The 23,164-nt window shown below is 52.7% G+C and overlaps 1 protein-coding gene across 7 annotated transcripts in view; it reads right to left on the bottom strand.

Annotated features, from left to right (window-relative positions):
• Window positions 1-23,164, bottom strand: part of EML2 (EMAP like 2) — a 42,480-nt gene continuing 19,316 nt past the window's right edge. The window contains exons 2-22 of one of the 7 annotated variants that reach the window (XM_036834148.1): window positions 21,601-21,819; window positions 21,385-21,508; window positions 21,096-21,200; window positions 19,153-19,181; window positions 18,816-18,945; window positions 14,659-14,808; window positions 13,900-13,969; window positions 13,689-13,799; window positions 12,550-12,645; window positions 11,524-11,658; window positions 10,568-10,667; window positions 8,178-8,332; window positions 7,895-8,020; window positions 6,034-6,165; window positions 3,904-3,971; window positions 3,544-3,632; window positions 3,208-3,305; window positions 2,623-2,710; window positions 1,950-2,045; window positions 757-887; window positions 1-431 (exon numbers count right to left, since the gene is read on the bottom strand). In XM_036834148.1, the coding sequence (XP_036690043.1) occupies window positions 306-431; window positions 757-887; window positions 1,950-2,045; window positions 2,623-2,710; window positions 3,208-3,305; window positions 3,544-3,632; window positions 3,904-3,971; window positions 6,034-6,165; window positions 7,895-8,020; window positions 8,178-8,332; window positions 10,568-10,667; window positions 11,524-11,658; window positions 12,550-12,645; window positions 13,689-13,799; window positions 13,900-13,969; window positions 14,659-14,808; window positions 18,816-18,945; window positions 19,153-19,181; window positions 21,096-21,200; window positions 21,385-21,508; window positions 21,601-21,819 (2,378 nt within the window). In that variant the 3' untranslated portion in view covers window positions 1-305. Of the gene's footprint in view, window positions 432-756; window positions 888-1,949; window positions 2,046-2,622; window positions 2,711-3,207; window positions 3,306-3,543; window positions 3,704-3,903; window positions 3,972-6,033; window positions 6,166-7,894; window positions 8,021-8,177; window positions 8,333-10,567; window positions 10,668-11,523; window positions 11,659-12,549; window positions 12,646-13,688; window positions 13,800-13,899; window positions 13,970-14,658; window positions 14,809-18,815; window positions 18,946-19,152; window positions 19,182-19,657; window positions 19,773-21,095; window positions 21,201-21,384; window positions 21,509-21,600; window positions 21,820-23,164 lie in introns of those variants that run through there. The other 6 variants (XM_036834149.1, XM_036834147.1, XR_005017492.1 and 3 more) reach the window with 6 other exon arrangements.

Genomic DNA, 23,164 nt, shown 5'->3' with positions numbered 1-23,164 from the left:
GACACTCCACCTCAGTGCACGTGTTTTTATTTCCGGATGATATAAAATAATAAACTTAAAAAACACCCCAAACCAAACACCCTAATGCCTCCCCCAAAGCAATGTGACCCCTTTTCCCACCCCAATAAATAGAGACTTCTGTCTGTCAGTCCACCCTCCCACCCCCGTAACCCCCTTTGCTATAGACATACTCTGGGTATATATTACTCTACTCGGCAATAGACATCTCCCGAAAATAGAATTCCAACCCTGACACCTGACTCTACCTGAGCCCCATGTTCCTGGGAACCCCCCCACCCGCCAGGTCAGACCACCCGCCACTGCAGCACGCTGGTGTCCTTGCCCCCTGTGGTCAGGGCCACACTGTCATCCCACAAGAAGGCCACATTTGTCACATGGCTGCTGTGTCCGCCGTATTTGTGGCTGAGAGCCTGTGATACGGAAAGAAGGAAGTGAAAGGAGGTCATCTGTCTTGTTCACTGCTGTATTCCCTGGGCCCAGGCATTTGGTAAGTGCTCAATAAATACTTCTTGAGTTAATAGGAAAAAGAACCAAAGATCTCACAATGCAGATGCTCAGAGCTTTAGCACTACAGACTTGGTAGTTTATCGACTTTCAAATTAAGAAAGGCCCCTGGGATCAAGCCACTGCCCTCCTTGTACAGATGGTGAAACTGGGATCCGGAAAGGGCTGCCTTAATCCTGCCTGCAGTGCTGCTTGGTACCTCCACCCTGCCAGCCCCCCACAGGGACTCACTCGAGGCTGACAGCAGGGGTAGCTAAACAGGTGGACTTTGCCAAAGTCATCAGCTGAAGCCAGCAACTTCCCATCATGGGAACGGGCCACGGCATTGATGTCAGTACCATCTGCTCCCTCAGACCAGATCCCTGCGGGCAAGATTGGGGGTGGCTGGTGGTAAGATGGTAGCTGGGGCCAGGGACCCCCAAGGCGAGTAGACCCCAGCCCCAGCCTCCCGGCCTTTCTCTCACCTAGCCTGTCTCTAGCCGGGGATGAGAATTGGAATAATCTTTTGGAAATGCTTATCTGACCTTATCCCTCTATAGCTCAAAGCCCTCCCATGGGGAATTCCCTGGTGGTTCAATGGTTAGGACTCCACGCTCTCACTGCCGAGGGCCTGGGCTCAATCCCTGGTCAGAGAACTAAGATCCCACAAAAAAAAAAAAAAAAAGCTCCCATGGCCCAGGCTTCTCACCATGACCCCCAAGCTCTGCCTTGTCCCCCACACTGCTCCAGCCTTGTCCTTACCAGTGCTTCCCTTGAACTCTGCAATGATTTAGCCATCCTGCCTTCTTGCATTTCTCCAAATACCAAGCTCTGTCACCTCCAGGCTTTTATACATGGCTATTATTCCCTTCGACTAGCCACTGCTTTCCCTCTTCACCACCCTAGAACCTAACTCCTCATCCTGCAGATCCAGTTTGGATGGCCTTTCCTCCAGGAAGCCCTCCCTGACTCCCTCCTAGGCTGGGGCCACATGTCCTCTCTGGACTTCCTTGTCCCAGCCCAGTCTACTCTGGGTGGTCTGGGGACAGGTCTCTCTCTTCCACTGGACTGTGAGACCCATGATGGCAGGGTCAGGGCTGTCGTGGTCACCACTGGGTCTCAGCACTGCCCAGCTGGGCACACAGGTGCTCAGGGGGTATGTGTTGAGTGCATTAATGCCTAAATGAATGGGTGACTGGGACACAGGCTGTGTGAATCTCCCTGGGCCAGGTGACACTCCCAATTGGTCTCATTTCATTACAGTTCCAAGGGACCTGAGTAGTCACCTCACCCTAACCTTTCCTCTTATAAAAATACTGCTGCTCACATGTCTAAAGGAATGAGTTTCCTACCTTAGAGGTAATAAGAGACTGTGAAAACCACCAGTCAGGGATGTTTCTTGGAACTTCTGTCCTCAGCAAGACTTTCTCCATTCCAGAACTTACCAAACACGCCAAAACCCAGGACACAAGTAGCCGTGGCCCATTCCACGTTCCTCACAGCATCTGCAGTAGTGATCTGCTTACAGGTAGCTGGGTCCCCTGGGGCAGAAAATGGGAGGAGGTGTTCAGAGCAGAAAGAACTACTGGGAATTCCCTGGTGGTCCAGTGGTTAGGACTCCGCGGTTCCATTGCAGGGGGCACGGGTTCGATCCCTGGTCGGGGAACTAAGATCCGGCAAGCTGCGCGGCGCGGCCAAGAAAACCAGAAACCAAAAACCAAACAGAAAGAACTACTGACTTAATTCATCCATTTCACAGACAATGGGCACTGAGGTCCGACACAGGAGGCTAAGGTCCCAGGGCTTATTCTACCTCTCCAGACTGGCGCTAGATCCTGGGTGGTGACATCTCAAGACGAGAGCAGGGGTATCTGCTTAGAAACCTGTACCCCAGCCATCCAACCCGGAGGGGGAGGAACTGGTTAAAAGCTGGGTCCACCAGGGAGGAAACCAGAAGCCAGGAGACCAGCCAGTCAGATCAACCCCTGAATAAAACAGCCAGAGGAGAAGGGACTTGAAGCCCCTGCTTCCCCTTCCAGAACCCAGGGAAGGCTATGCAAATCGCACACGCAATAGAGAGGCTGAAGGAGGAATGCCTTTGGGTTTCAGAGAACTCACAGTACAGAATCTCGTAGTCCCCAGAGTTGGTGACGAAGCAGCTGCTGTCCTGGGCCCAATCCAGGTGGGTGATAAAACTGGAATGGCCCTGCAGGGGAGGGAAGGGATGGAGTTAGAGCTGGAGTGGGTAGGATCAGACCAGGATGGGTGGAAGGCAAAATACAAAGGTAGGGTGAAAACACAGGGGGTCTCGAGGAAAGATACACAAGCCTTTGGGGTGTGGGGGCGGGGCCACACTATCATGGGCGGGGCCAGACTGTGATGAGCGGGGCTAGACAAATAGGGCTTAGAACACAAGGGGGAGTTTAGAACAAGTGGGCAGAGCTAGACACAGAGGGGCGGGCTTCGAATGCAAGGGGCTGGGCTACACAGAGGGTGTGCTTAGAACGTGAGGGGCGGGGCTACACAAAGGGACGGGCTTGAAACACAGGAGAGGGTAAATGTGGGGGCGGGGCTAAAACTCCTTGATGTGATCAGGGCAGTCAGTTGAGTGTTGAAGCTGTGCTCCCTTGAGGTAGAAAACTGGTTAATTCTGCACCCCCTGGATGGGGTGGCGGCGCGGGCTGGGGGCCACTGCCCACTCACCGAGCACTTGCCCAGGCGGCTGACCTTGCGGCCGCCCTGGTCCACCGTGTACAGGTACACCAAGTTGTCGTGGGAGCCCACGGCCAGGTACGCCCCGTCTGGGGGAGGGGGAGGGGGCTATGAGGAGGCACCCAGGCTCTACCCCTCCTCTCTCAGATTCAGCCCCCCACTATCCCAGACTCCTCAGTAGTCCCAAGTTCCATCCCTGCCACAGGCCTGGCCCCGCCCTTAGGCTGTGCCACACAGACTCCACCCCTTCCCCCCTGCCAGTAACTCTGAGCTTCAGTTCCCAGGCCTGGCCTCTCCAAGGTCCCCTCCCCGGCCCCATCCCCTTACCTGGAGAGAAGCTGACCACTGAGATCTGTTCATTCCCATCTGTATGGATGGCCACCAGGTCATGGGTCTCTGTGTCCAGCAGCAACCATCTTTAAGGAGAAGGCATGGTGGGAGAGGAGGGTGAGCTGATCTGGTAGAGAAGGGTGGCAGTCTGTGGGGCCTGAGGGAAGGACCCCAGAAAAGATTAGGGAGAGAGGCTGACTCCAGAGGAATGTTGGGAGATCAAGGCCTGGTAAACAGTTGGTACCTAATTATCATTCTCTGTAAGCTTTGGGGCAGTAGGGAAGGCGGGGGGAGGTGATCAAGGGATAGTTCCCGGGGGAAGCAGAGAAGCCCTCCCCAAATGCCCATCAGCTTTACCTGCCAGTCACCGTGCCAATGGCCAGGACAGAGCCACTGGGGTGGAAGCCAGCAGAGTGGGCAGGGTCCTGAGGAGGGAGAGAAGAGGAAGGGCTGGGAGCTGGGGTCCCCCTTCCATCTGGCCCACACTTCCCCAGCCTCAGAGCCAACTCTCAGCCTGGCATGAGGGCTCTCACCTCCCTCTGCTGCCCTCCAGTAACCTGCTGCTGCAGATGCTCTGGAAACCACTCTCCTTTCCTTTAACATGTCAGCTCGAACAGAAAATATTCCTCCTTTCACTGTTGACTCTGGATCCTTTTTCAGTCCTGTTTTAACCTCCCACAGCTTTATAAACCCAAGATGATTTCCTTAGGGACTTTTCTACTAGTGAGATTGTTCGGACAAAGGCTATCCATATTTTCAAGACTTTTGATATATCATGCCAATTTGCTTTCCATTATAAAATTATATTGACTTATCACTAGGCTTGTCTGAGTGCCTGTTTCCCCATATCTTTATCTAACTCCTAGCACAAACTTTTTAAATTTCGGGGGCATTTGGTTGATTTGCAGGCAACAGAGCACCATGGAATCAGACGTGGTTTGAAACTGTGGCCCTGACACTTCCTCGTTATGTGACATCAAATAACTTTCCCCATTGTGGCCTTGGTTGCCCCAAACGGAGAACATCAATACACACTCCCCAGGACTGTTATAAGCAAGGTGTAAAGTCCTTAGAATGGTAAGCTGGTGAGTAAGATGGCCTACAGGAAGCACTGAATAAAGGTCAGCTATGATTGTAATTACGAAGGGCAAGTGATTTTACCTTTCTGGGCCTGTTTCCTGATTTTACCTTCCTGTTTCTGGGCGATCCATCATCTCTACTGCCTTGTGGAGGTTGGGGTGGGGGGCGAGTTAAAAAGACAATGTGGGTAAAGTGCTAAGCCAATGTCAGGCATGGTGGGCAGACTGCCCGAATCAGAATAACCCGAGGGAGCTTGTTCTTGTTATAAATTGCAGATTTCTGGGACTAAACTCAGAACTCCTGAATCAGACTTCCCATGGTTGGGGCTCAGGATTCTGTGTTTCTAACAACTCAGGTGGTTCTTATGCCCTGGCTAGAGAACTGCTGTGCTGAGCACAGGGCCTAGCATATAGTAGGTGCTCAATTAGGCAGCCAGAGTGAGGATTATTATACATGGCCCTAATAACTTCCAGGGCACACCATCCCTGACTCCTAGAAGTTCAAAGGCCATCAAGTGTTCCAGGATCATAGGTAACCCTGGATTCCTGGAGCAAAACCTCAAAGGGTGGTGTGGGGAGTATGATGACTGACCTTCTACTGTCCCATACCACACAGGCAGGAGAGCTTAAAAACTACACTGCCCAGAATCCCTTGTAGCTAGGGTCAGCTGTGATTTGGGCCTGACAATCAGTTGCACTATTGTGGGCTCTGGAAGGTACAAGGTGGAGGCCCCACTCTGCCACTTCCACTGATCAGTTGGGTTGTGAAAGCAATGGCATTTGCTATGCTGGTGAGCAGTCACTAGCCTTGAAAGGCAAGGGCACAGAGTATCTGTTTTTGGCCACTGTAAATGTAGCCAGCATTGGGTCACTCTAGAGCAAGACAGTCCAACTGAACCTTCTGCGATAATGGAGATGTTCTCTATCTGCACTTTCCAATACGGTAGCCACTAGCCACATGTTTGGAATGTAGCTAGTGCAAAGGAGAAACTGAATTTTTAATTCTACTTACATGTAAAGTTAATTTAAGTTTGAATAGCCACATGTATTGGACAGCGTAGCTCTAGAGCCAACATTTGAGCGACCACAGCATCCTGGTTCCTGGATTGCAGTTACGATGACAGCATTTTCTTGAACTCAGTGGTTCCTGACTCCCCACATTCCTGACTGTGGCAGAGGCAGCAGCTCCTCTGGCAGGTCAGTTCTGTGGTGTTGTTCTGGGCTTCCTTTCAGTCGAGAACCCACTCCTCTAGCCCTTCCAAGTGAGTTTGTAAGCACCCAGTTCCCTGCATTAAATCCCCTTCTGCTTAAAGACACCAAGTGTGGCTTCCATTTGATGCACTGAACCCTGACACATTGAGACAAGTCGTTCTGTTAGAATGGTGTGTCAAGTCCCCCATCCTCTTACCTCAATGATCCTACTCCACAGGGGCTGGTGGGACTCCACACTCCACAGATGCACCAACTTATCCTGACCACATGTCACAAATTGTCCCCGGCTGGGGTGTGTGGCCAGGCCCCACAGCTCTTCCACGTGGCCCTGGCGGAAAGGAGAGATGATAGCATGGAACTGCCAATCCAGGCCTTTCCTCTGCATCCCCCACCTCCCCAAAGTCTGATGCCAGAAAGAAGTGCTGGACTAGCCCCAGCAACACACTCTCCCCACAGGTGACCCAGGGAAGACCCTATCCCCAGTGTATCTGAGGGAGGCTGTGATTGGGCAGACCCCTGCCCCAGTGTGGGGCTCGAGGCAAATGTTGCCCCTCCCCCCAGGTCTCTGCTTTCCAGTGTGCACAATGGGAGGCAAGAGACATGATGAGTAGGAGCTTGACCTTGGGAGTCAGACGGTGCCCAGCAGGCTGTAGGAACCCATGGAGGGTACTCAGCCTGGTGAGTCTGACTGCAGCTCTCTCTTATTGACTGTGGCAGTCACCTGGGCAGATGACTTCTCCTTGGAGCCTCAGTTTCAGCTTCTGTAAAATGGGGCCAATCACTGTATGTGTCTCATGGCATTGTTCTGCTCACTCAAATTATGGATGGAAAGTGTGAATAGATGGAAAGTGTATGAGGCTGGTACAAAGTGCTCACCAAATGGAAGTGGCTGACTATTATCAGTAGTAATAATATACACTATTAATATATAATTAAAGTAATTAACAATGATAATCAACAGAATTATAATTATTGATATTAGTATAATGATTAATGTTAATAAATAATATAAATCTAGTAATATATTAATAATATAATTAATACTAAATAATATTGATACTATTATTAGAGGTCTTTAAGGTTCATTCTGGTCTTGGGACCCCTAGGAAATCCCTCTAGCCCTTGTTTTTCCTCATCTTCTTCCATGGAAACAAGAGCCAGAGGGGGGAATCTAAATGCAGCTGCTGTACAGATCTCAGCTACCATGTAAGAGGTAAAATGCATGTCAGGAAGGAAGGAAGGGGCGGGGGGGCACTGAACAAGGAGTAATTTTGGCCAAGACTCTTTGAGCACTTACTCTGTGCCAGGCACCATTCTAAATGCTGTGCATGAACTGACTCATTGAATCCTTACAAAACCCCATGAGTCAGTTCTGTTATTCTCCTGGTTCACAGAGGCACAGAGAGGTTATTCACTTGCCTCATATCACACAGTGAGTGAGCAACAGGGCTGTGCTTCGATCCCAGGTTTTTGGTTTTTTTTTTGGTCGCACCATGTGGCTTGCAGGATCTTCCCTGACTACCAGGGATCGAACCCAGGCCCCCGGCAGTGGAAGTGCAAAGTCCTAACCACTGGACGGCCAGGGAATTCCCCCAGTAGGCTGGGTTTTTTACTTGGATGTGTGGTAGGGTTCTGGCCCACGAGGATGAAGGAATGGGCATCTGAGAAGACTCCAGAGGGTCTTCCTAGATCCTTGTAGCCAGAGACCTGGGAGGTGTGTGGCTCAAGGCCTGTGTGACAACCTGCCAGGGCACTTACAGAAATGGACACCACCCTGACCAGCAGGGGGCAGCACAGCTGGAGCAGGGTCCTGGGACCCCTCTGCTGTGCTACCAGTTAACCCATTGCTGGACCATTTGCTGGGGTGTTCTGGGGTGGGGTTATGTGTCAGGAGCAGTTAAAGGGAAGGTAAGTGGTGTTTACCAGGCCAGAGGATAAGGGATGGGGCAGGGAGGTGAGGTGAAATGGGAGTGGGAAGAGAGGAGGAATGAATGGTGCAGAGGAGAGAAGAGAGGCGGGTGGGGAGGGAGCAGGGCAGGTGCAGAAGAGAAGCTCACCTGGATGAGCAGCGAGAAACCAGTGTGGACAGAGCCCTGCAGGATGGAGTTGCGGGTGGTCCCCACGTACAGCGTGTCGCCCCGGCCCTCTGCCACGGTGCGCACGGGGCCGAAGTCCTCGGGGACCTGGGTAGGCAAAGGGGGGTGGGGGGCAGGCAGATGAGTGTAGGGTACACGCAGAGGTGGGGTTGGGGGGTGGGGGAGACAGGCTGGGAGAGCAGGGTCTAGTATTAGTGGGGCGGGAGGAGGTCTCCTCACCTTCATATGAGCCTCTCCCCCTCACCTCCGCCTCCTGCAACTTGCTGTAGTCGGGACCCCAGAGGATCACCCGCCGATCGCGGCCCCCTCCTGACACCAGCGTCCCGTCCCGCAGGGCGCAGAGCCCAAACACGCCGCCATCGTGGGCACCCAGCACGGCCTGTGTGATACGGTTCCCACCTGCAGGGTGGCCAGGGGCAGAGGTCAGCATGGGGAAGCTCCCCCATACTGACCCCAGAAAACACCTCAAATTCTCAATCCTACATCCAGCCATTCACTCACCTTTTCTTCTACCCAGCCTTCCACCCACCCATCTACTCAACCACCCATCTATTCAAATACCCTATCATCCATCTAATAAACCATCTGAAGTAACATCTACCCATCCACCCTTTGATCCTAACCCTAACCCTAACCCACTTACCCACCCATTCATCCACTCACCTATCTACTGGTCTGTCCATCCATCTATCTACTCACCCATCCAATCACCCATCTACCGATCCATCCAGCCATCAACACTTCCTGCCGTCTATCCATCCATCAATCCGCCTCTCATCCATTCATTCACCCTCTCTTTCATCTGACTACCCACTCACCAGTCAATGCATCCTTCTATCCAAACATCCACCCATTTTCCATCTATTTTTCCTATCCATCTACCCATTCACCCGTCTATCCACTCATCTGTCAACCTAACCATCTGTTCATTCATCCATTCAGTCAACAATTATTAAACTAGCATTTACTCTGGGCCCAGCCTCATGCTGGGTGATGCTGGGTATTGATGAAGGTAACCTCAGATCTTACCCTCACAGGGATCACAGTCGAGTTTCAGAGACAGACCTACTACCAGTCAGTGACGACCCAACATGGTTGGGGCTGGGATGGGGAAACCCAGGAGACTGTGGGATCCCAGAGTGGGCATCTAGCCTGGTGGGTCAGGGAGGGCTTCCTGGAGGAGGGGACAGCTGAGCAAGGATCTGAAGGTTGAGTAGGAGTTGGCTAGGACAACAGAGGGTAGAAAAGTGTTCCAGGCAGAAGGAACAACATGTGCAAAAGGCAGAGAGAACATGGACTATTTAGGAAACTAAAGAAATCTGGTGTGACCAAGTATAACATGCAAGGGACAAGAGAAAGCAGGGCCAGACCATGCATGGCCTCATTGAGGAATCGGACCTTGCAGACCTCAGTGAGGAATCCGGACCTTGTTCTGAGGGATCTGAACTGGGTAGTAATGGAAGGGTTCAGCAGGGGAAGGATAGGGTCAGATTTACATTTGGTTCTAAGAACAAACTGAATTGGAGGGGACAAGACTGAAGGCCCGGGAACCAGGGAAGAGGCTGGGGCAGGGACTAAGTGGAGAGAAAGAAAAAGCAACTCTCTTCAATTCCATCCTTCGAGGCTCAGAAGTGGTGCCACGTGTACATACGTCCTTTTGTCCACCTATCTTTCTAACCACCCACCCACCCAACATCCTGTAGCTCTGAGGGCTGGACCCAGTGGTGGGAGATATAGGAACCAATCAGACCAAGTCTCTACCCTCAGAGAGCTTACAGTCTGCTGGGAAAGACACACTGCCAATTATTCAGAGCTTATTCTCAGCTGTCTAATCTCAAGAAAAGCTCAAAACAACCGTATGAGGGAGAGAGTATTATACCCATTTTACAGATGTTGCAACTGAGTCTCAGAAGGGAGATGACTCTCCCAAGGCCACATAGAGAGCACACAGCACTGCTGAGACCTGAACCCAAAGCCTGCCCAACTCCCTAACCCACTCCTCTCCCACTACCCCAAGATGAATGGTTACCTCAGCCAATGGATTAACATGTTATGAAGAATTGATTGTTCCAGGAAGTGCTTTGATGACTGAATAAACTCATTCATTCATTCATTCGTAACTTTACAGTAATCCACTGCCTGGGAAAAGACCTAGTCATTTATTAACACAGTCATCCGTTCTGGGGACAACCATTCATATATTTAATTGTTCACTCACCTAATCACCCACCCATTAAGAAGGACAGCATATTCATCTACTCATTCTTCTATTCACTGGGTAGGACAAACGCTTCATTCATTCATTGACTTATACATTCATTCATTCATTGCTCTGGAACAAACCACCTCTCCATCCATCCCTCCATCCACACCGGGTTAACCCATTCATTTATAGTTCAAACTTGATCGCTGCCGTGGGATTTGCAGAGGACAAGGGAAGGGAATAAGTGAAGATTTCATGCAGGTGGGGATACTGGAGCTGAGCCTTGATGGAGGTGTTAGAATTGGACAAGTAATGATTTGTATTGTTGTATCGTACATTCCACATCAGCAGGCTCCGAGAAAGGGACGCACAGCCAAAGGGAGTCAGGGAGGACTCGGTTGGGGAACCAAACAGGTGGGGCTGACACTGACCTTTGCCCCAGACATAGAGGTTCCCCCCAGAGTCCCCGGTGACCACATCGCCACCCTCCAAAAAGGTCACACACAGCACGTACTTCGGTTTCTCGTGTTTCTAAGGTGGGGGAGAAGGGGAAGGTGTCAGAGGGTCGCTGAAGCCGGGAGGCCTCCCAGAGCTCACCCGTCACCCAGGACAGTGGTCCAGGATGCCCTCCATGCTCTGGGGAGTGGCCCTGTGTGGACCATCCTCATCTCCGATCCACCTCCATGGAGTGTCACATCGCCTACAGACCACTTTCTGACCACACTGTCTCCCTTTCCCACCCCGGACCCCCTTCCTCCCTCCTCTCTCCTCCCTGACTTCTGTCCCAGTCTCTGTCCTTGGTTCCCCTGCTGTCTTCTGCTTGGATCCCTCTCTCTCTGCCCCTACCCCTCTCCTCTCCTTCCCTCCCGCCCCCTCTTCTGTCTGTCTCTAGGTCCCTCACCCTGCCCCGCCCACCCTCTTCTCATCTCAATATCTCCGTCTTCATCTCCATCTGAGCCTGGTGTTCTCAGGGCCTCCCCTTGTGGGGTAGAAGCCCCAACTCTCACCAAAGGCAAAGGAGCCCTGTCAGAGGTGTGCCTGCATCCTCTCGCCCAGGCCCTGTGCTTCCTGCTGTTTCTCCCTCTGTCTCTCTCGGCCAGTCAGCCTCTGACCTCTGTTCGTCCAGAATATTGACAACCGCAGCAACCCATTTATTGAGCACCCACTATCTGCTAGGAGTCGCTATACTCTTCATCCCACTGAATCCTCACAACTTCAAAGAGTTAAGGAGGACCACCCCACTGGTACGGATAAGGGAATGGAGGCCCCAGCAGGCACTACCTCAGCAGCCCTACAACCTCCAGCCCCTGGGGTATCTTCTTGTCTGCCTGAGTGTCCCTGCCAGCCTCCTTCAGGGCCAGCCTGCCCCAGTGCCCCTGGCACTCACCTCAAAGAGGCCCTGCCGCTTGCTCAGGCCGCCCCCTTCTAGGTTCCAGAAGTAGATGTGGGATTTCCCGCAGGTGATGAGCACGGTGGGGTCTGTGGGGTGGAAGGTGGCCACCAGCACGGCCTCATTGGAGCACTTTAGGGGGTGGGGGAGATTCTGAATGAGGACCTCAAAGCCATCAGGACCACCATACCCAACCCAGGAAGGACTGCCCTCTACAGCCGTGTGGGTTGTGCACTTGCACACCCAACTTGCCTGTACCTCTCCTTTACGGGCAAACTAAAGTACAGGAAGCAGGGCCAGCCAGTGAAGCATTATTGTTTTCTTCATCAACATAATGGCAGGCACGAGGAGAGCCCTTCCTTTGCACCAACCTCTGTGCCAAGCACTTAACATCCATCAACTCATTTAACCCCACAGCACCCTGTAAGGTAAGGCTCATTAGCACCTCCCATTACAGATGATGAAGTGAGGCTCAGAGAGGGGAATTCACTTGCCTAAGGACACACAGCCAGGTTGTGTCCAGAATCAACTCACTGAGAGCCCAGCCTCTCAACTACTTCTCTTTCCCCAAACCATGGGCCCCAATCCTAGGTCTCTTGCCCCCAGCCCAGAATGAGCACGTGACCTTGGGCAAGTAGCTCTCCCCTCTACCATGCCTCAGGTTCCTCATCTGTAAAGCAGGTTATCGCCCGGAGACGTAAGTCAAGGTCTGTCTTGGACATCGCAGGACAGCAGAACCAGCAGCCACCTTGTACCGATCCTCCTGTTGGGCCTGGTTTGCCCACCCCATATGCCAACATCAAAGCCAAATTTTCCCTACAAGGAAGATGCTACCATTATCCCCATCTTATAGATGAGGCAACTGAAGCTCCGAGAGGGCAAGCCACTTGCCCGAAGTCACACAGCCAGCAAATGGCAAAGCCAGGACTTCAACATGAGTCTGATTCCAGACTTGTGAACACTGAGATCTGGCCAATCCCACAGGGAGACCCCAAGGAGAGGGGATAAGAAGGGTTACCTCACCTTGACATCTACCACCTTGGTCTCCTTGGCCCAGTCCCACACAGAAAGCATGTGATCGTTGGACTCATCTACCGCACAGAGGAGGTTGCCCCCATTCTAGGAAGAGGAGAGAGGATGGGGGAGGGGCAGGACCCACCCCCTCCCTCCAACACCTTGCCCACTGGGGCATTGGCTACTCAGGCCTGTTTCAAAGGCCCTGACCCAAGTCATGTGAAACACATGAAAATATACTCCCCATCCAGGGCCACACACATTTTAAAGGCTGTTTATAATTTTCCTTTTGAAATGACTGGTCCCTAGGAACTTCCTCTAATTTCCCCTCAGCTACAATTTCTCTGCAAGTAGCCCGCGGTCAGGAAGTCTTACTGAGAGCCTCTAATCTGCATTTTCCTATGGAATGACTTTTAGGGCTGTGAAGTTGAACAGTTAATAAAGTCGGGACGATGTTGCTTTTTTTATACCTGTAGTTAAGCGCAGGTTAGTTTTGATTTTGCAAAGTTTTCCTTTCCCCCACACTTTGGCAACAAAATAGCTTTATTTCCCCAAAGTTCTCAAGTGTCTCCTCAGGTCTCAGAAAACCTGTGAGGTTCTTAAACTGTCTATGGGATGACAGGTTGTTTTTTATTCCCCGATCCATTGCAGGCAATACTCTGGTAAAATACAGTAAAAATGTAACATATGATTAAAAAAAAAAAAAAGCCCACCAATCACACACTTGGATGTTGTGTGAATGTCAAATTGCTGTACAAATTCCTAAAGGCTAACTCTCGATTTCTGTGCTTATCTCCTCCATACCTGCCAACACCCATTTGTGGTGGTACTAGGAGCAGGGCTGCCCTAGACACAGGGATTAAAATGCCTAAGGGATAAGGACCCTTCCAGAATGAAAGGTGGTGTGAAAAAATAATGCAGCAAGCGTTAACTGATCTACAAAGGATCACTGAGGAGTTTCTCTGCGGAGCAATCAAGACATATGGTCCCCTCATAAGGGCTAATAGACCAGGCCTGTGAGGCCACAAATGTGGGCACACAGCCTGGAGGGCCAGGGGGCGTGGCCAGCACCTGTGACGCCATGATGAAGGCGTGGCCTCCAGCCCCAAGGGGCACCCGGGGCAGGCGAGGGATGGCACAGGACTTACAGATTTGGAAAAGCCCACACAGCACACAGCTCTGTCAAACACCCCCAGGCCCAGCACGTGTAAGGTGGAGAGGGAAACAGAGTCCCAGACGCGCACGTGGGGCGGCAGTGGCTGCAGGAAAGAGAGAGGCCGGTTACCTGGGGGGCCCAGCTTCCTGACCCTCCCACGACTCCATCCCAGTCTCCAGGTCCTGCCCCCTCCACCCTGTTACCTTCCCCTCCTTAGTGGTGCCTGCCACCTGTCCAGTGGCGACGGTGACCATATCAGGGTGGACAGCCAGGCTGAGGAGAGAGAGGGCAGATGGACAGAGCTCAGTAGGGGGGGGGCTCGCAACAGGTCGGGACCCCTCCCACAGCAGGCCACAGTCGCGATGCCTGATTATTCATTCCACAGTTTGGCTGAATGAGTTAGTCAATAAACACTGATTCAGCTCTTCAGTAGCAATAAGGGGATACTCTCTGGGTACCCTGACTCAGAAGCAAGACTCAGGCCTGCGGTCTCTAACTCAAGTGCCCAGAGGGCTCAAGCCTGTACCACAAATGGCCAGGAGAACACACCCATTTAAAAGGGCTGTCAAAAATAAATAAAATAAAAGGGACTTCCTTGGCGGTCCAGTGGTTAAGACTCCACGCTTCCACTGCAGGGGGCACGGGTTCGACCCCTGGTCGGGGAACTAAGATCCCACATGCTGTGCGGTGAGGCCAAATATAAAAAAATAAAAAATAAAGGGGCTGTCACCACGGGGCTCCAACACACTGTGGGATTGTCTGGGGTGCCCACTTGAAGTTTTCAAAGGAAGTGAAAAATTCAGGCATCTGAGTGAATTCACCGACATTTGAAGTATTGATAATCAATCCACATTTTTTTCCCCCTGAATTCAGCCTGCAGGCCAAGGAAGGCCTGGCCCCGCCCACCTCCCCTAAGAGTGTCCCGAGCAGGAAATATTTGGCGTCCTCCCCCCAGGCCTCACCACTTGATGTCATCATTGTGTCCCAGGTAGTGCCGCTGCCTCTGCTCCTCCACATTGTATAGCACGGCCACAGAGGCCACGAAGTACACTATCTCCCCTGTGGGCAGCAGGTAAAGGTTGGCCCGGCAGTCTCGGCCGCGGTAGCCATAGCTGGAGGTGCCCAGGGGCCGGTTAAAGAGCCTGTTTTGCATTGCATCTGCTGACTGACTCCCAGATGAAGGTCATCAGAGCTAGGTTTTCCTGTTTCCACTCTTACCCCTGTGGGAGGTTGAATGATGGTATCCCCCCAAAAATATGGCCACCAAAATATTAACCCCTGGGAAGTGTGAATGTGACCTTCCTTGGAAAAGGAGTCTTTGCAGATGTAATTAAGGATCTCAAGACGAGATCATCCTGGATTATCTGGATGGGCCCTAACTCCAGCGACAAGTGTCCTTATAAGGGACAGAGAAGAAAAGACACAGACACAGGGTGGGAGAAGGCGGCGTGAAGACAGAGATAGGAGTAAAGCAACTATAAGCCAAAGAACCCCAAGGGTTGCCAGTAGCCACCAAAAGCTAGGAGACAGACAGGGGACAAATTCTCCCCCCAGAGCCTCTGGAGGGACCACGGTCCTGCTGACACCTTGACTGGGGATTTCTGGACTCCAGAAACTGTGAGATTTTCTGTTGTTTTAAGCCACCAAGTTTGTGGTAATTTGTTTTAACAGCACAGGAAACTAATATAACCTTCTGTCTACCCTCCTCCCCACAGAGGGATCCTGTTAAAATCTGTTAACACTAAGTCAATTCACATCCATCCTCTGCTCAGAACCTTCCCATCTCAGAGCAAAAGTCAAAATCTTGGGGGCTTCCCTGGTGGTCCAGTGGTTAAGAATCCGCCATCTAATGCAGGGGACGCGGGTTCGATTCCTGGTCAGGGAACTAAGATCCCACATGCCACGGGGCAACTAAGCCCACGCACTGCAACTACTGAGCCCGCGCGCCACAACTAGAGAGAAGCCCGCATGTTGCAACTAAGACCCATCGCACCCAAATAAATAAATAAATAATTTTAAAAAAATCCTTATGAAAGCCCAGGCAAGAGGCTTGGCCTGATCTGGACCCTGATTCCTCACTCCCCTCACACCTGTTCAGCTCCAGTCACCTCAGGGCCTTTGCTTTTCCCGCCACCTGAATACTCCTCCTCCTCATCTCTCCATGGCTCCCGCACCTCCTTCAGGTCTCTACTCAACTGTCAGGTCCTTGGAAAGGCCTTCCCAAGCCTCTCCCAAATAGTTCCCAGTTATTTAAAACTGCAAACTGGAATTCCCTGGCAGTCCAGTGGCTAGGACTCAGCGCTTTCACTTCCGGGGCCTGGGCTCAATACTTGGTTGGGGAACTAAGATCCCACAAGTCGTGCCACGGCCAAACACAAAAAAACTGCAAACTCACACACCCTCAACTGCCCCCATCCCCCTTCCCTCTTCATATTCCTGCAGTACATTCATCGGCATCCCACACGTTATCTGTTTAATTTATTTTGTGTCTCCCGAACTACAGTGTCTGCTCCAGGAGGGCAGGGACCTCTGTCCATTTTGTTTACTGATGTACCCCTTGTGCCCAGATCAGGGCCTGGTACACAGCAGACATATGAGTTCAACATTTGTTGAAGGAATGTGACCCTCCTCTGTTCAGAACTTTCTGTGGCTCCCCAGTTCCCCTAAGAGAAAGCCCAAGCTCCTCCACTGGCCTGGTTTGCCCCTCCCTGGCCTTAGCAGGGCTTCTGCCCTCCTTTGCTCTCCGACCTTGGAATTTCTCAAAACGCCAAGATCACCCAGGTCTTGGCACTAACCTTTCCCTTTGCCTAGTACACGCTACCTGCCACCCTTCTCAGCTGCCCTGTCCTCAGATCAAGCCTCAGGCTCACTTCCTCCCCTAGACTCATCCCACTTATCTGATCAATTTGTTAACGTCACCTATTCCTTAATGAGACTATCTGTTCCACAGTGGCCAAGACTGGGCCGTTTTGTTCTCTTCTACAACTCCTCCTCTGAGAAGCCTTCCCTGATGCCCAGGCTGGGTCAGCTGCCCTCTCTGGGTTCTCCCATCCCAGCCTGAGTTGTCATTGTCACGGATTCTGTCCCCACACTGGACTGTGATTTGGGGACTGTTGGAACCCAGCCCTTAGCCCCAGAATGTTCAGGAAACATTTGAATGAATGTCGATATGTGTATCCCGACCCCACAGAAACTGCTTCACCCTGCAGCCATTTTGGGCTGGGGAATGAGGCCCATACTGACTGTTGCTGTGTCAACTGCTTTTCTTTTTTTTTTTTAAACTATGACTTTATTTGGGTTTATTTATTTATTTATTTATGGCTGTGTTGGGTCTTCGTTTCTGTGCGAGGGCTTTCTCTAGTTGCGGCAAGTGGGGGCCACTCCTCATCACGGTGCGCGGGTCTCTCACTATCGCAGCCTCTCTTGTTGCGGAGCACAGGCTCCAGACGTGCAGACTCAGTAGTTGTGGCTCACGGGCCTAGTTGCTCCGCAGCATGTGGGATCTTCCCAGACCAGGGCTCGAACCCATGTCCCCTGCATTGGCAGGCAGATTCTCAACCACTGCGCCACCAGGGAAGTCCTCAACTGCTTTTCTTTTGATGCTCACTCATCAAGCCCAGCTTGACATGACAGCATGGTATTCTTTGATTCCTGCGAATATTTCCAGCTGCCTTAAAGAGGCTCTGGGCTCCCACATTCCTCCCTCCTCCAGAGCAGAAATCAAGGCCAAGGGAGGAGGTCAGGGACTGCGTCCCTAGGATGCTGATCCCAGGCCCCAGTCTGCATTTTGGAAAAAGCCTGGGGTTCAGTATCAGAGTTCTTGCCTCAGATCTGCTCTGACTCCCTAGAACAGGGCTTGATATCCCCTCTCTTTTTTTTTTTTTTTTTGAATTTTATTTTATTTATTTTTTTATACAGCAAGTTCTTATTAGTTATCTATTTTATACATATTAGTCTATATATGTCAATCCCAATCTCCCAATTCATCCTCCCCCCTTTCCCCCCTTGGTGTCCGTATGTTTGTTCTCTATGTCTGTGTCTCTATTTCTGCCCTGCAAACCAGTTCATCTGTATCATTTTTCTAGGTTCCACATATATACGTTAATATATTTGTTTTTCTCTTTCTGCTTGGTCCCCTCTCTTGACCTCAGTTTCCTCATCTGGAAAGAAAGGGTAATAGTTCCCAACCTGCAGGCCTCAGAGAGCTCTCGGAGGCCACTTGTTGTAAAAATATATTCTCAATCCTACAAAAGAGAAGGATCATATTATTCAACGTATTTATACTTGAAAGAGCTTTGAACAGTGCCTGGCATATAATAAGTGCTCAATAATGATTAGTTATTATTTTAATCAATCTCTGTTTATGGGGCCCATATGATGAGCACATTGTTTCAAAGCCTTATGAATCTGAGATCATGACACCCATTTTTCAGAGGAGGCAACTGAGGCACAGAATGGCAAGATGACTTGTCCAGGGTCACGGAGCCAGCCAGAGGCTGGGCTGGGGTTTCAACCCATTTCTGCCAGGCTCCAAAGACAGGGTTCTTAACCATTATCAACTTCTTCCATTTCTCAAATACACCCAGCTCACTCTGGCCGCAGAGCCCTTAGACCTGCCGTGCCCTCTGTTCTTCCTAGGCTGGCCCCTGAATGTTCGATTCTCAGCTCAAATGCCCTCTCCTCAGAGAAACCCAGTTACTCCTCTCACTTGAGCTTAGTTTACTGTATTCCCAGCATTTATTACTTAACTGAAATTATCTTATTTATTGAATCACTGTCTTCGGTCTCCCCCACTTTAGAAGGTGAGCTCAGGGAACACAGCCCACATGTAGAAGAGGATCTGACAGATGGAGGGCACTCAGCAAACATTTGCTCCTTGAATGAATCATAAAAGGTCATGTCAGCTAACCTGCCTTCCTCTGCTCCCTCCAGACTCCAGGTTCTTCCTGCCCCCTAAAGCCACAGAGGCCTGGAAAGTCCCACCTTCAGTACAAAGACCCTCCCTCCAGCTGAAGTCCCACACCAGAAAGGCTCTGGTCCCCTCCAGGCTGGGGGCGGGGGTGGGGGGCGGCGGGTGGGTTGGGAGGAGTGGGAGGAAAAGATTAAAGCAAAAGGATACACCCAGTCCAGCTTGAGACGGCGGGAAGGCAGCTCGGAGCGTGTATCCAGGCTGTAGCTGGGTGCCAGCTCGTCAGGGATCAGCATGGGCACGGGGCGGCCCCTCAGGAACATTTTCACGGAGCCCTCCTCTGCCAGAACACCCGCAGAGGTCAGGGGCTGACACCAGCCCCCAACCCTATTTCCTTTCCCCTTCCGACTTCACTTTTTTACTTTTTTAATTAAAAGAGGTGGGGAAAATGAGGTCAAAGAGGCAAAGGCCCAGCCAGTAGCCAGGCTTCCTGACCTCCAGCTCTGGCTTCTCACCCCAGGAAGCCCCTCCCATTCTCCCTACTTACCCATGCTGAAGATAACTTCTTTGGTTTTGCTGTCAGGAAAGGAAAAAAAAAGAAAAGAAAAGAAGAGAAAAGAAAGAAAGCCCTAATTAGCAGGCAAGTCAGAAATTGGGAGAAACCACTTCCCCACCCCAGCGCTCCCCGGAGCGCTTTTGATGAAAAATGGGGGCCGAGTAAGGAGCGGAGCGCTGCCTCTCTGCAGGCCGTGTGCTTTGCTCGGTTGACCTTGCAGAGCCTAAGACACAGGCCCAGAGAGGCAGTGATCGCCAAAGATCAAACAGCACGAAGTGGCAGGGACGCGATCCTGGAAGAGGAGCGTCACAAGGTACCCCTCCCACCTAATCAGCACGGTTCTCCCAACGCTCCCCACCCCCAGTCCCACAGAGCCCCAAACTTCAAGCAGAAAGGGAAGAGGTGAGGGTTTAAGGGAAGGGGCGTGTCTCCAACTCCCTTTGCTGACGGAAGGAGGTGATGCCCGTGGGTCTGGGTCCCCGGAGAAGGGGGAAACCTGGGATCCAGATCCCGGTAGCGCGAGGAGGAGGGGGGTGTGCGAGAGGGTCTCACCCAACTCCAAAGCTACTCATGGCGGCGGCTGGCGGAGCTTCGGGGCCGGGGGTGGAGCCGGGACCGGCTCCGCCGCTTCCGGCCCTGGGAGGCGCCCACGCCGCCGCGCCCTGCCCCGCCCTCCACTGCTAACCCCGTAGCCGGAGGGTCACACTGGGTCTCAGGTCCCTGGCTGTGGGGTCGTGATACCAGGCTCTTTTTTGGGGGGAGGGAGAGTGTTTTTTGAGAACATGGACTCGGACGTGTCTGCCTGAGTTCAAACCCCAGCTCTGCCAGTTCCTAGCAGTGTGGACAAGTTGCCAAACCTCTCGCCTCGGTTTCTTCACTTTTAAATTGGGGACAATAAAAATACATACCTCCCAGGTGATTGCGAAGCTTAAATTAGTTAATTCATGTAACATGCCTTGCGTGGTGCCTGTCACATAGCTTATGTACGTGTTTGCCATTATTTCAATGAGGTTGAAATGTGTGGGTTTTGACTCTGGTCCTGCCTTAGTCCGGCCCCGCCAAGCCCTGACCACGCCCACTGCATCAGGACTCCACACTCAGGTTTTTACACCGCCCAGACCTTCAGTGTGGCCCGGGCTCTGGGAACTTGACCACGCCCAACATTCTGATCATACACACCTCTCCTTCCGATCTTGCCCCTGAACTGACAGCTCCCCATGGAACCGCCTACCCTCCTCAGGTCCGGTCAAACTTCAGACCATGACCACTTTCACCTAGAGTCCCTTCAAGCCTACTGATATCTGCCCACGCCCACCTATGACCACGCCCAACCTTCAAACCACGCCCATTTCCACCTGGCAGCGCCCCAGGCTCCCCTCCGCCCAGCTTCTTGCATCGGACACTACGGCACCTGGTCTTAGTCCATTACCCCCACCCCAGGTTCTGATTCTGCCCTGGCTAACCCTCTGGCCACACCCTCAAATTCCAATCACTTCCCTCCCTCTGATTACCCCATTTCCTGCAGAAACTCCTCTGAGGGTCCTGCCCAGGCTGCATCTCTGAGACTCAATGGGGACTCTCCCATTTACCTTAATAGCCACGCCCACAAACCTGGCTCCTCCCTAACTTCTACTCCGGCTCCTCCAAGAGACTCTAATCATCCACGTCTCCTATGTTCTAGTCCAGCCCCTTAATGCTTTGACCACGCCCCTCCATGTTGGCTCCGCGTTTCCATGCCTTCCAGTTCAACCACGCTATCACAAGATTGGTCTCTCCGAGCCTCCGGCACTGTTTCCGCATTCTGAACTAGATGACCGCGCTTTAGGTTATCACCTCGTGGCCTGGGGCATCACCCTAAATTCCCCATGCTTTTCCAAGCCTAACTGGGGTCCTGGCCCCACCCGTTGTGGCACGACCCCGCTTCGGACACCTACCCTTCCTTTTTGGCGCTACAATTGCTGCTAGAGGATGTGGTGCGGCTGCGGGGGTCCTCGCGGCGCACTGAGGCGAGGCGCTCTGGTGACAAGTAGCGGCGGGCACTGCGAATAGAGAGCACATAGGTAGGGGCAGAGCTCGCGAGGCCAGCAGGCGAGTGCCGGAGGCGGGCAAGAACTCCCCCGGACCTTCCACTGCTGGTGTTCGGACACAAGAGTCCATCCGTTTCCATATAAACAGCCTCCGCGGTCTCGGAGGAAACTGGGGATCCTGGCTTCCGTGCCTTACCTGCGCCCGGAGGTCGCCTCCTTTTTGGGGGAGGATGGGGACGTGGCATAGCCGCCCACGCGCCGCGGGGGTCCCGAGCCATTGAGGGGCGTCCTGGTGGGAAGGCCTTTCAAGAGCTGACACACTAGAGGAATGGGGTTAGAGGACAGAAGGGGGTGAGTGTGAGGTCCTGGCCCCAGTCCCTCCCATCTCACCCCTCCAGTTTAGCGAAGATACCCGAGGCTGTGGTGCCTAGGCGCGGAGGCGCCCGGCCCTTGGGGGTGCCCCGCGCTCGCAGAGCAGCGCCTTGCTCCTCGCATGCCCGCAGGCGACGCAGCGCGTCAGCCAGCGCGGCCTTTAGGACCGCCAGCTCGTCTTCCTGCAGCTGCAGCCGCTGCTCCAGCGCCGACACGCGGTCGTCCACCTCCATCCCGCTCGTGCCCGACAAATTGTCATCTGGAAGGCAAGGGAGCGCTGGCTGCGGGGGCCCACCCAGGAGCTACAACGCCCGAGGTGAGATGTCCCTCCAGCCTTCCCTGGTCTAAGCCTGGGGCCAGCCACGCCCCCTTCCTCCCCAGTAACCTGGGGCTGGGACGCTTGGATGTGGGCCAAGAAAAGGGGAAGGAAATCCCCACAGCTCTCAGCCCTTGTCCGCACACTCCTCTTTGTTGCAGCGCCCTGGAGGCGTGACCTTAGGGAAGTCCCTTCCTCTCTAACCTTCTAACAGTCTATGAATCAAGAGCCTCTCGACTCTGGTTTTAAGATTCTATGACTAAGATGGTAAATACATATGAGTCATATCAACATTTTAAGGATGACACCAACTTCCTTAGTGACACCAACATTGTAGAATTGATTCCCGATATTCTCTGACGAATATCAAGATTTTATCGCGTGTACTAACATTCCCTCTCTGTTTCTAAGACTTTCCAAGCCAAAAAGGTCGTGCCTGGTCCCTCGCCTTCGCATTCTCTCCTCACCAAGGGGTTCGACACCCGAGCCTGCTGCAAGGACAGAGTTTCTGCGGCCCCTGACGGCAGATATGGGAGTTGCAGGCAGCGCATCCGAGACCCGAGACCCACGGAAGGGAGATACCCGCGGGGATCTGACACCCAAGCTCTCTTCCTTGACCCGAGCTTCTCCCCTCTATTCCCCTTCTTTATTTGGCTTATGTACCCCATGCCCCTGATTTGGTTCTCCCTCTCCCCTCTAGGCCATGGGTGCAACCAAATAACTCCTCCGTCTCCCGCGGGCGCCGCCCCCCCACCCCGCCCATTTTTCCCGAAGTGGGAGGGGCAGAGGACCAAGGTGGTCCCCCCTCCCCCCTCCCTCCCAGACCACTCATACCCAGACTCATTGCTGGCAACAACCAAGAAAGCCCTGGCTCCCAGTCGGGTAGAAGTAAGGGTGGTATCATTAACAGGAACCGGGCGTGGAAGTAGCACCTGCCATCCCCTGTCGGAGGCCGCCCCGCCCGTCCGCTGGGCTCCGCAGTGCAGCCGTCTATCCCTTCCCTCCCTCCCCCGCCACCCCCGCAGCCCAATCGCCTGCCTGGCCTTGCCCGCCCTGCCCCCCACCCAGCGCCTCTCTGGTCGGGTGCCTGGACCTGCATTGGAAGGTGGAGGCCTCCCGAGGTCTGAGGGAGAGAGCTGTCAGGACTTGGAACTCATAAGAGGAGGAATCTCAGGGTCCCGTTGGCAAAGCGTTTTGCAAAAGAGGAAACTAAGGACGGAGGTTGGGGAGTGTGCAGAGATCACCAAAGGTCAAACAGCCAATAGGTGAGGTGCAGGAGGACCTGCTC

Source organism: Balaenoptera musculus, chromosome 19 (genome assembly GCF_009873245.2).
Source record: "Balaenoptera musculus isolate JJ_BM4_2016_0621 chromosome 19, mBalMus1.pri.v3, whole genome shotgun sequence".
Taxonomy (NCBI): Eukaryota; Metazoa; Chordata; class Mammalia; order Artiodactyla; family Balaenopteridae; genus Balaenoptera; species Balaenoptera musculus.
The sequence above is the reverse complement of the archived record's forward strand: the minus strand, read 5'-3'. Positions and strand labels throughout refer to the sequence as shown.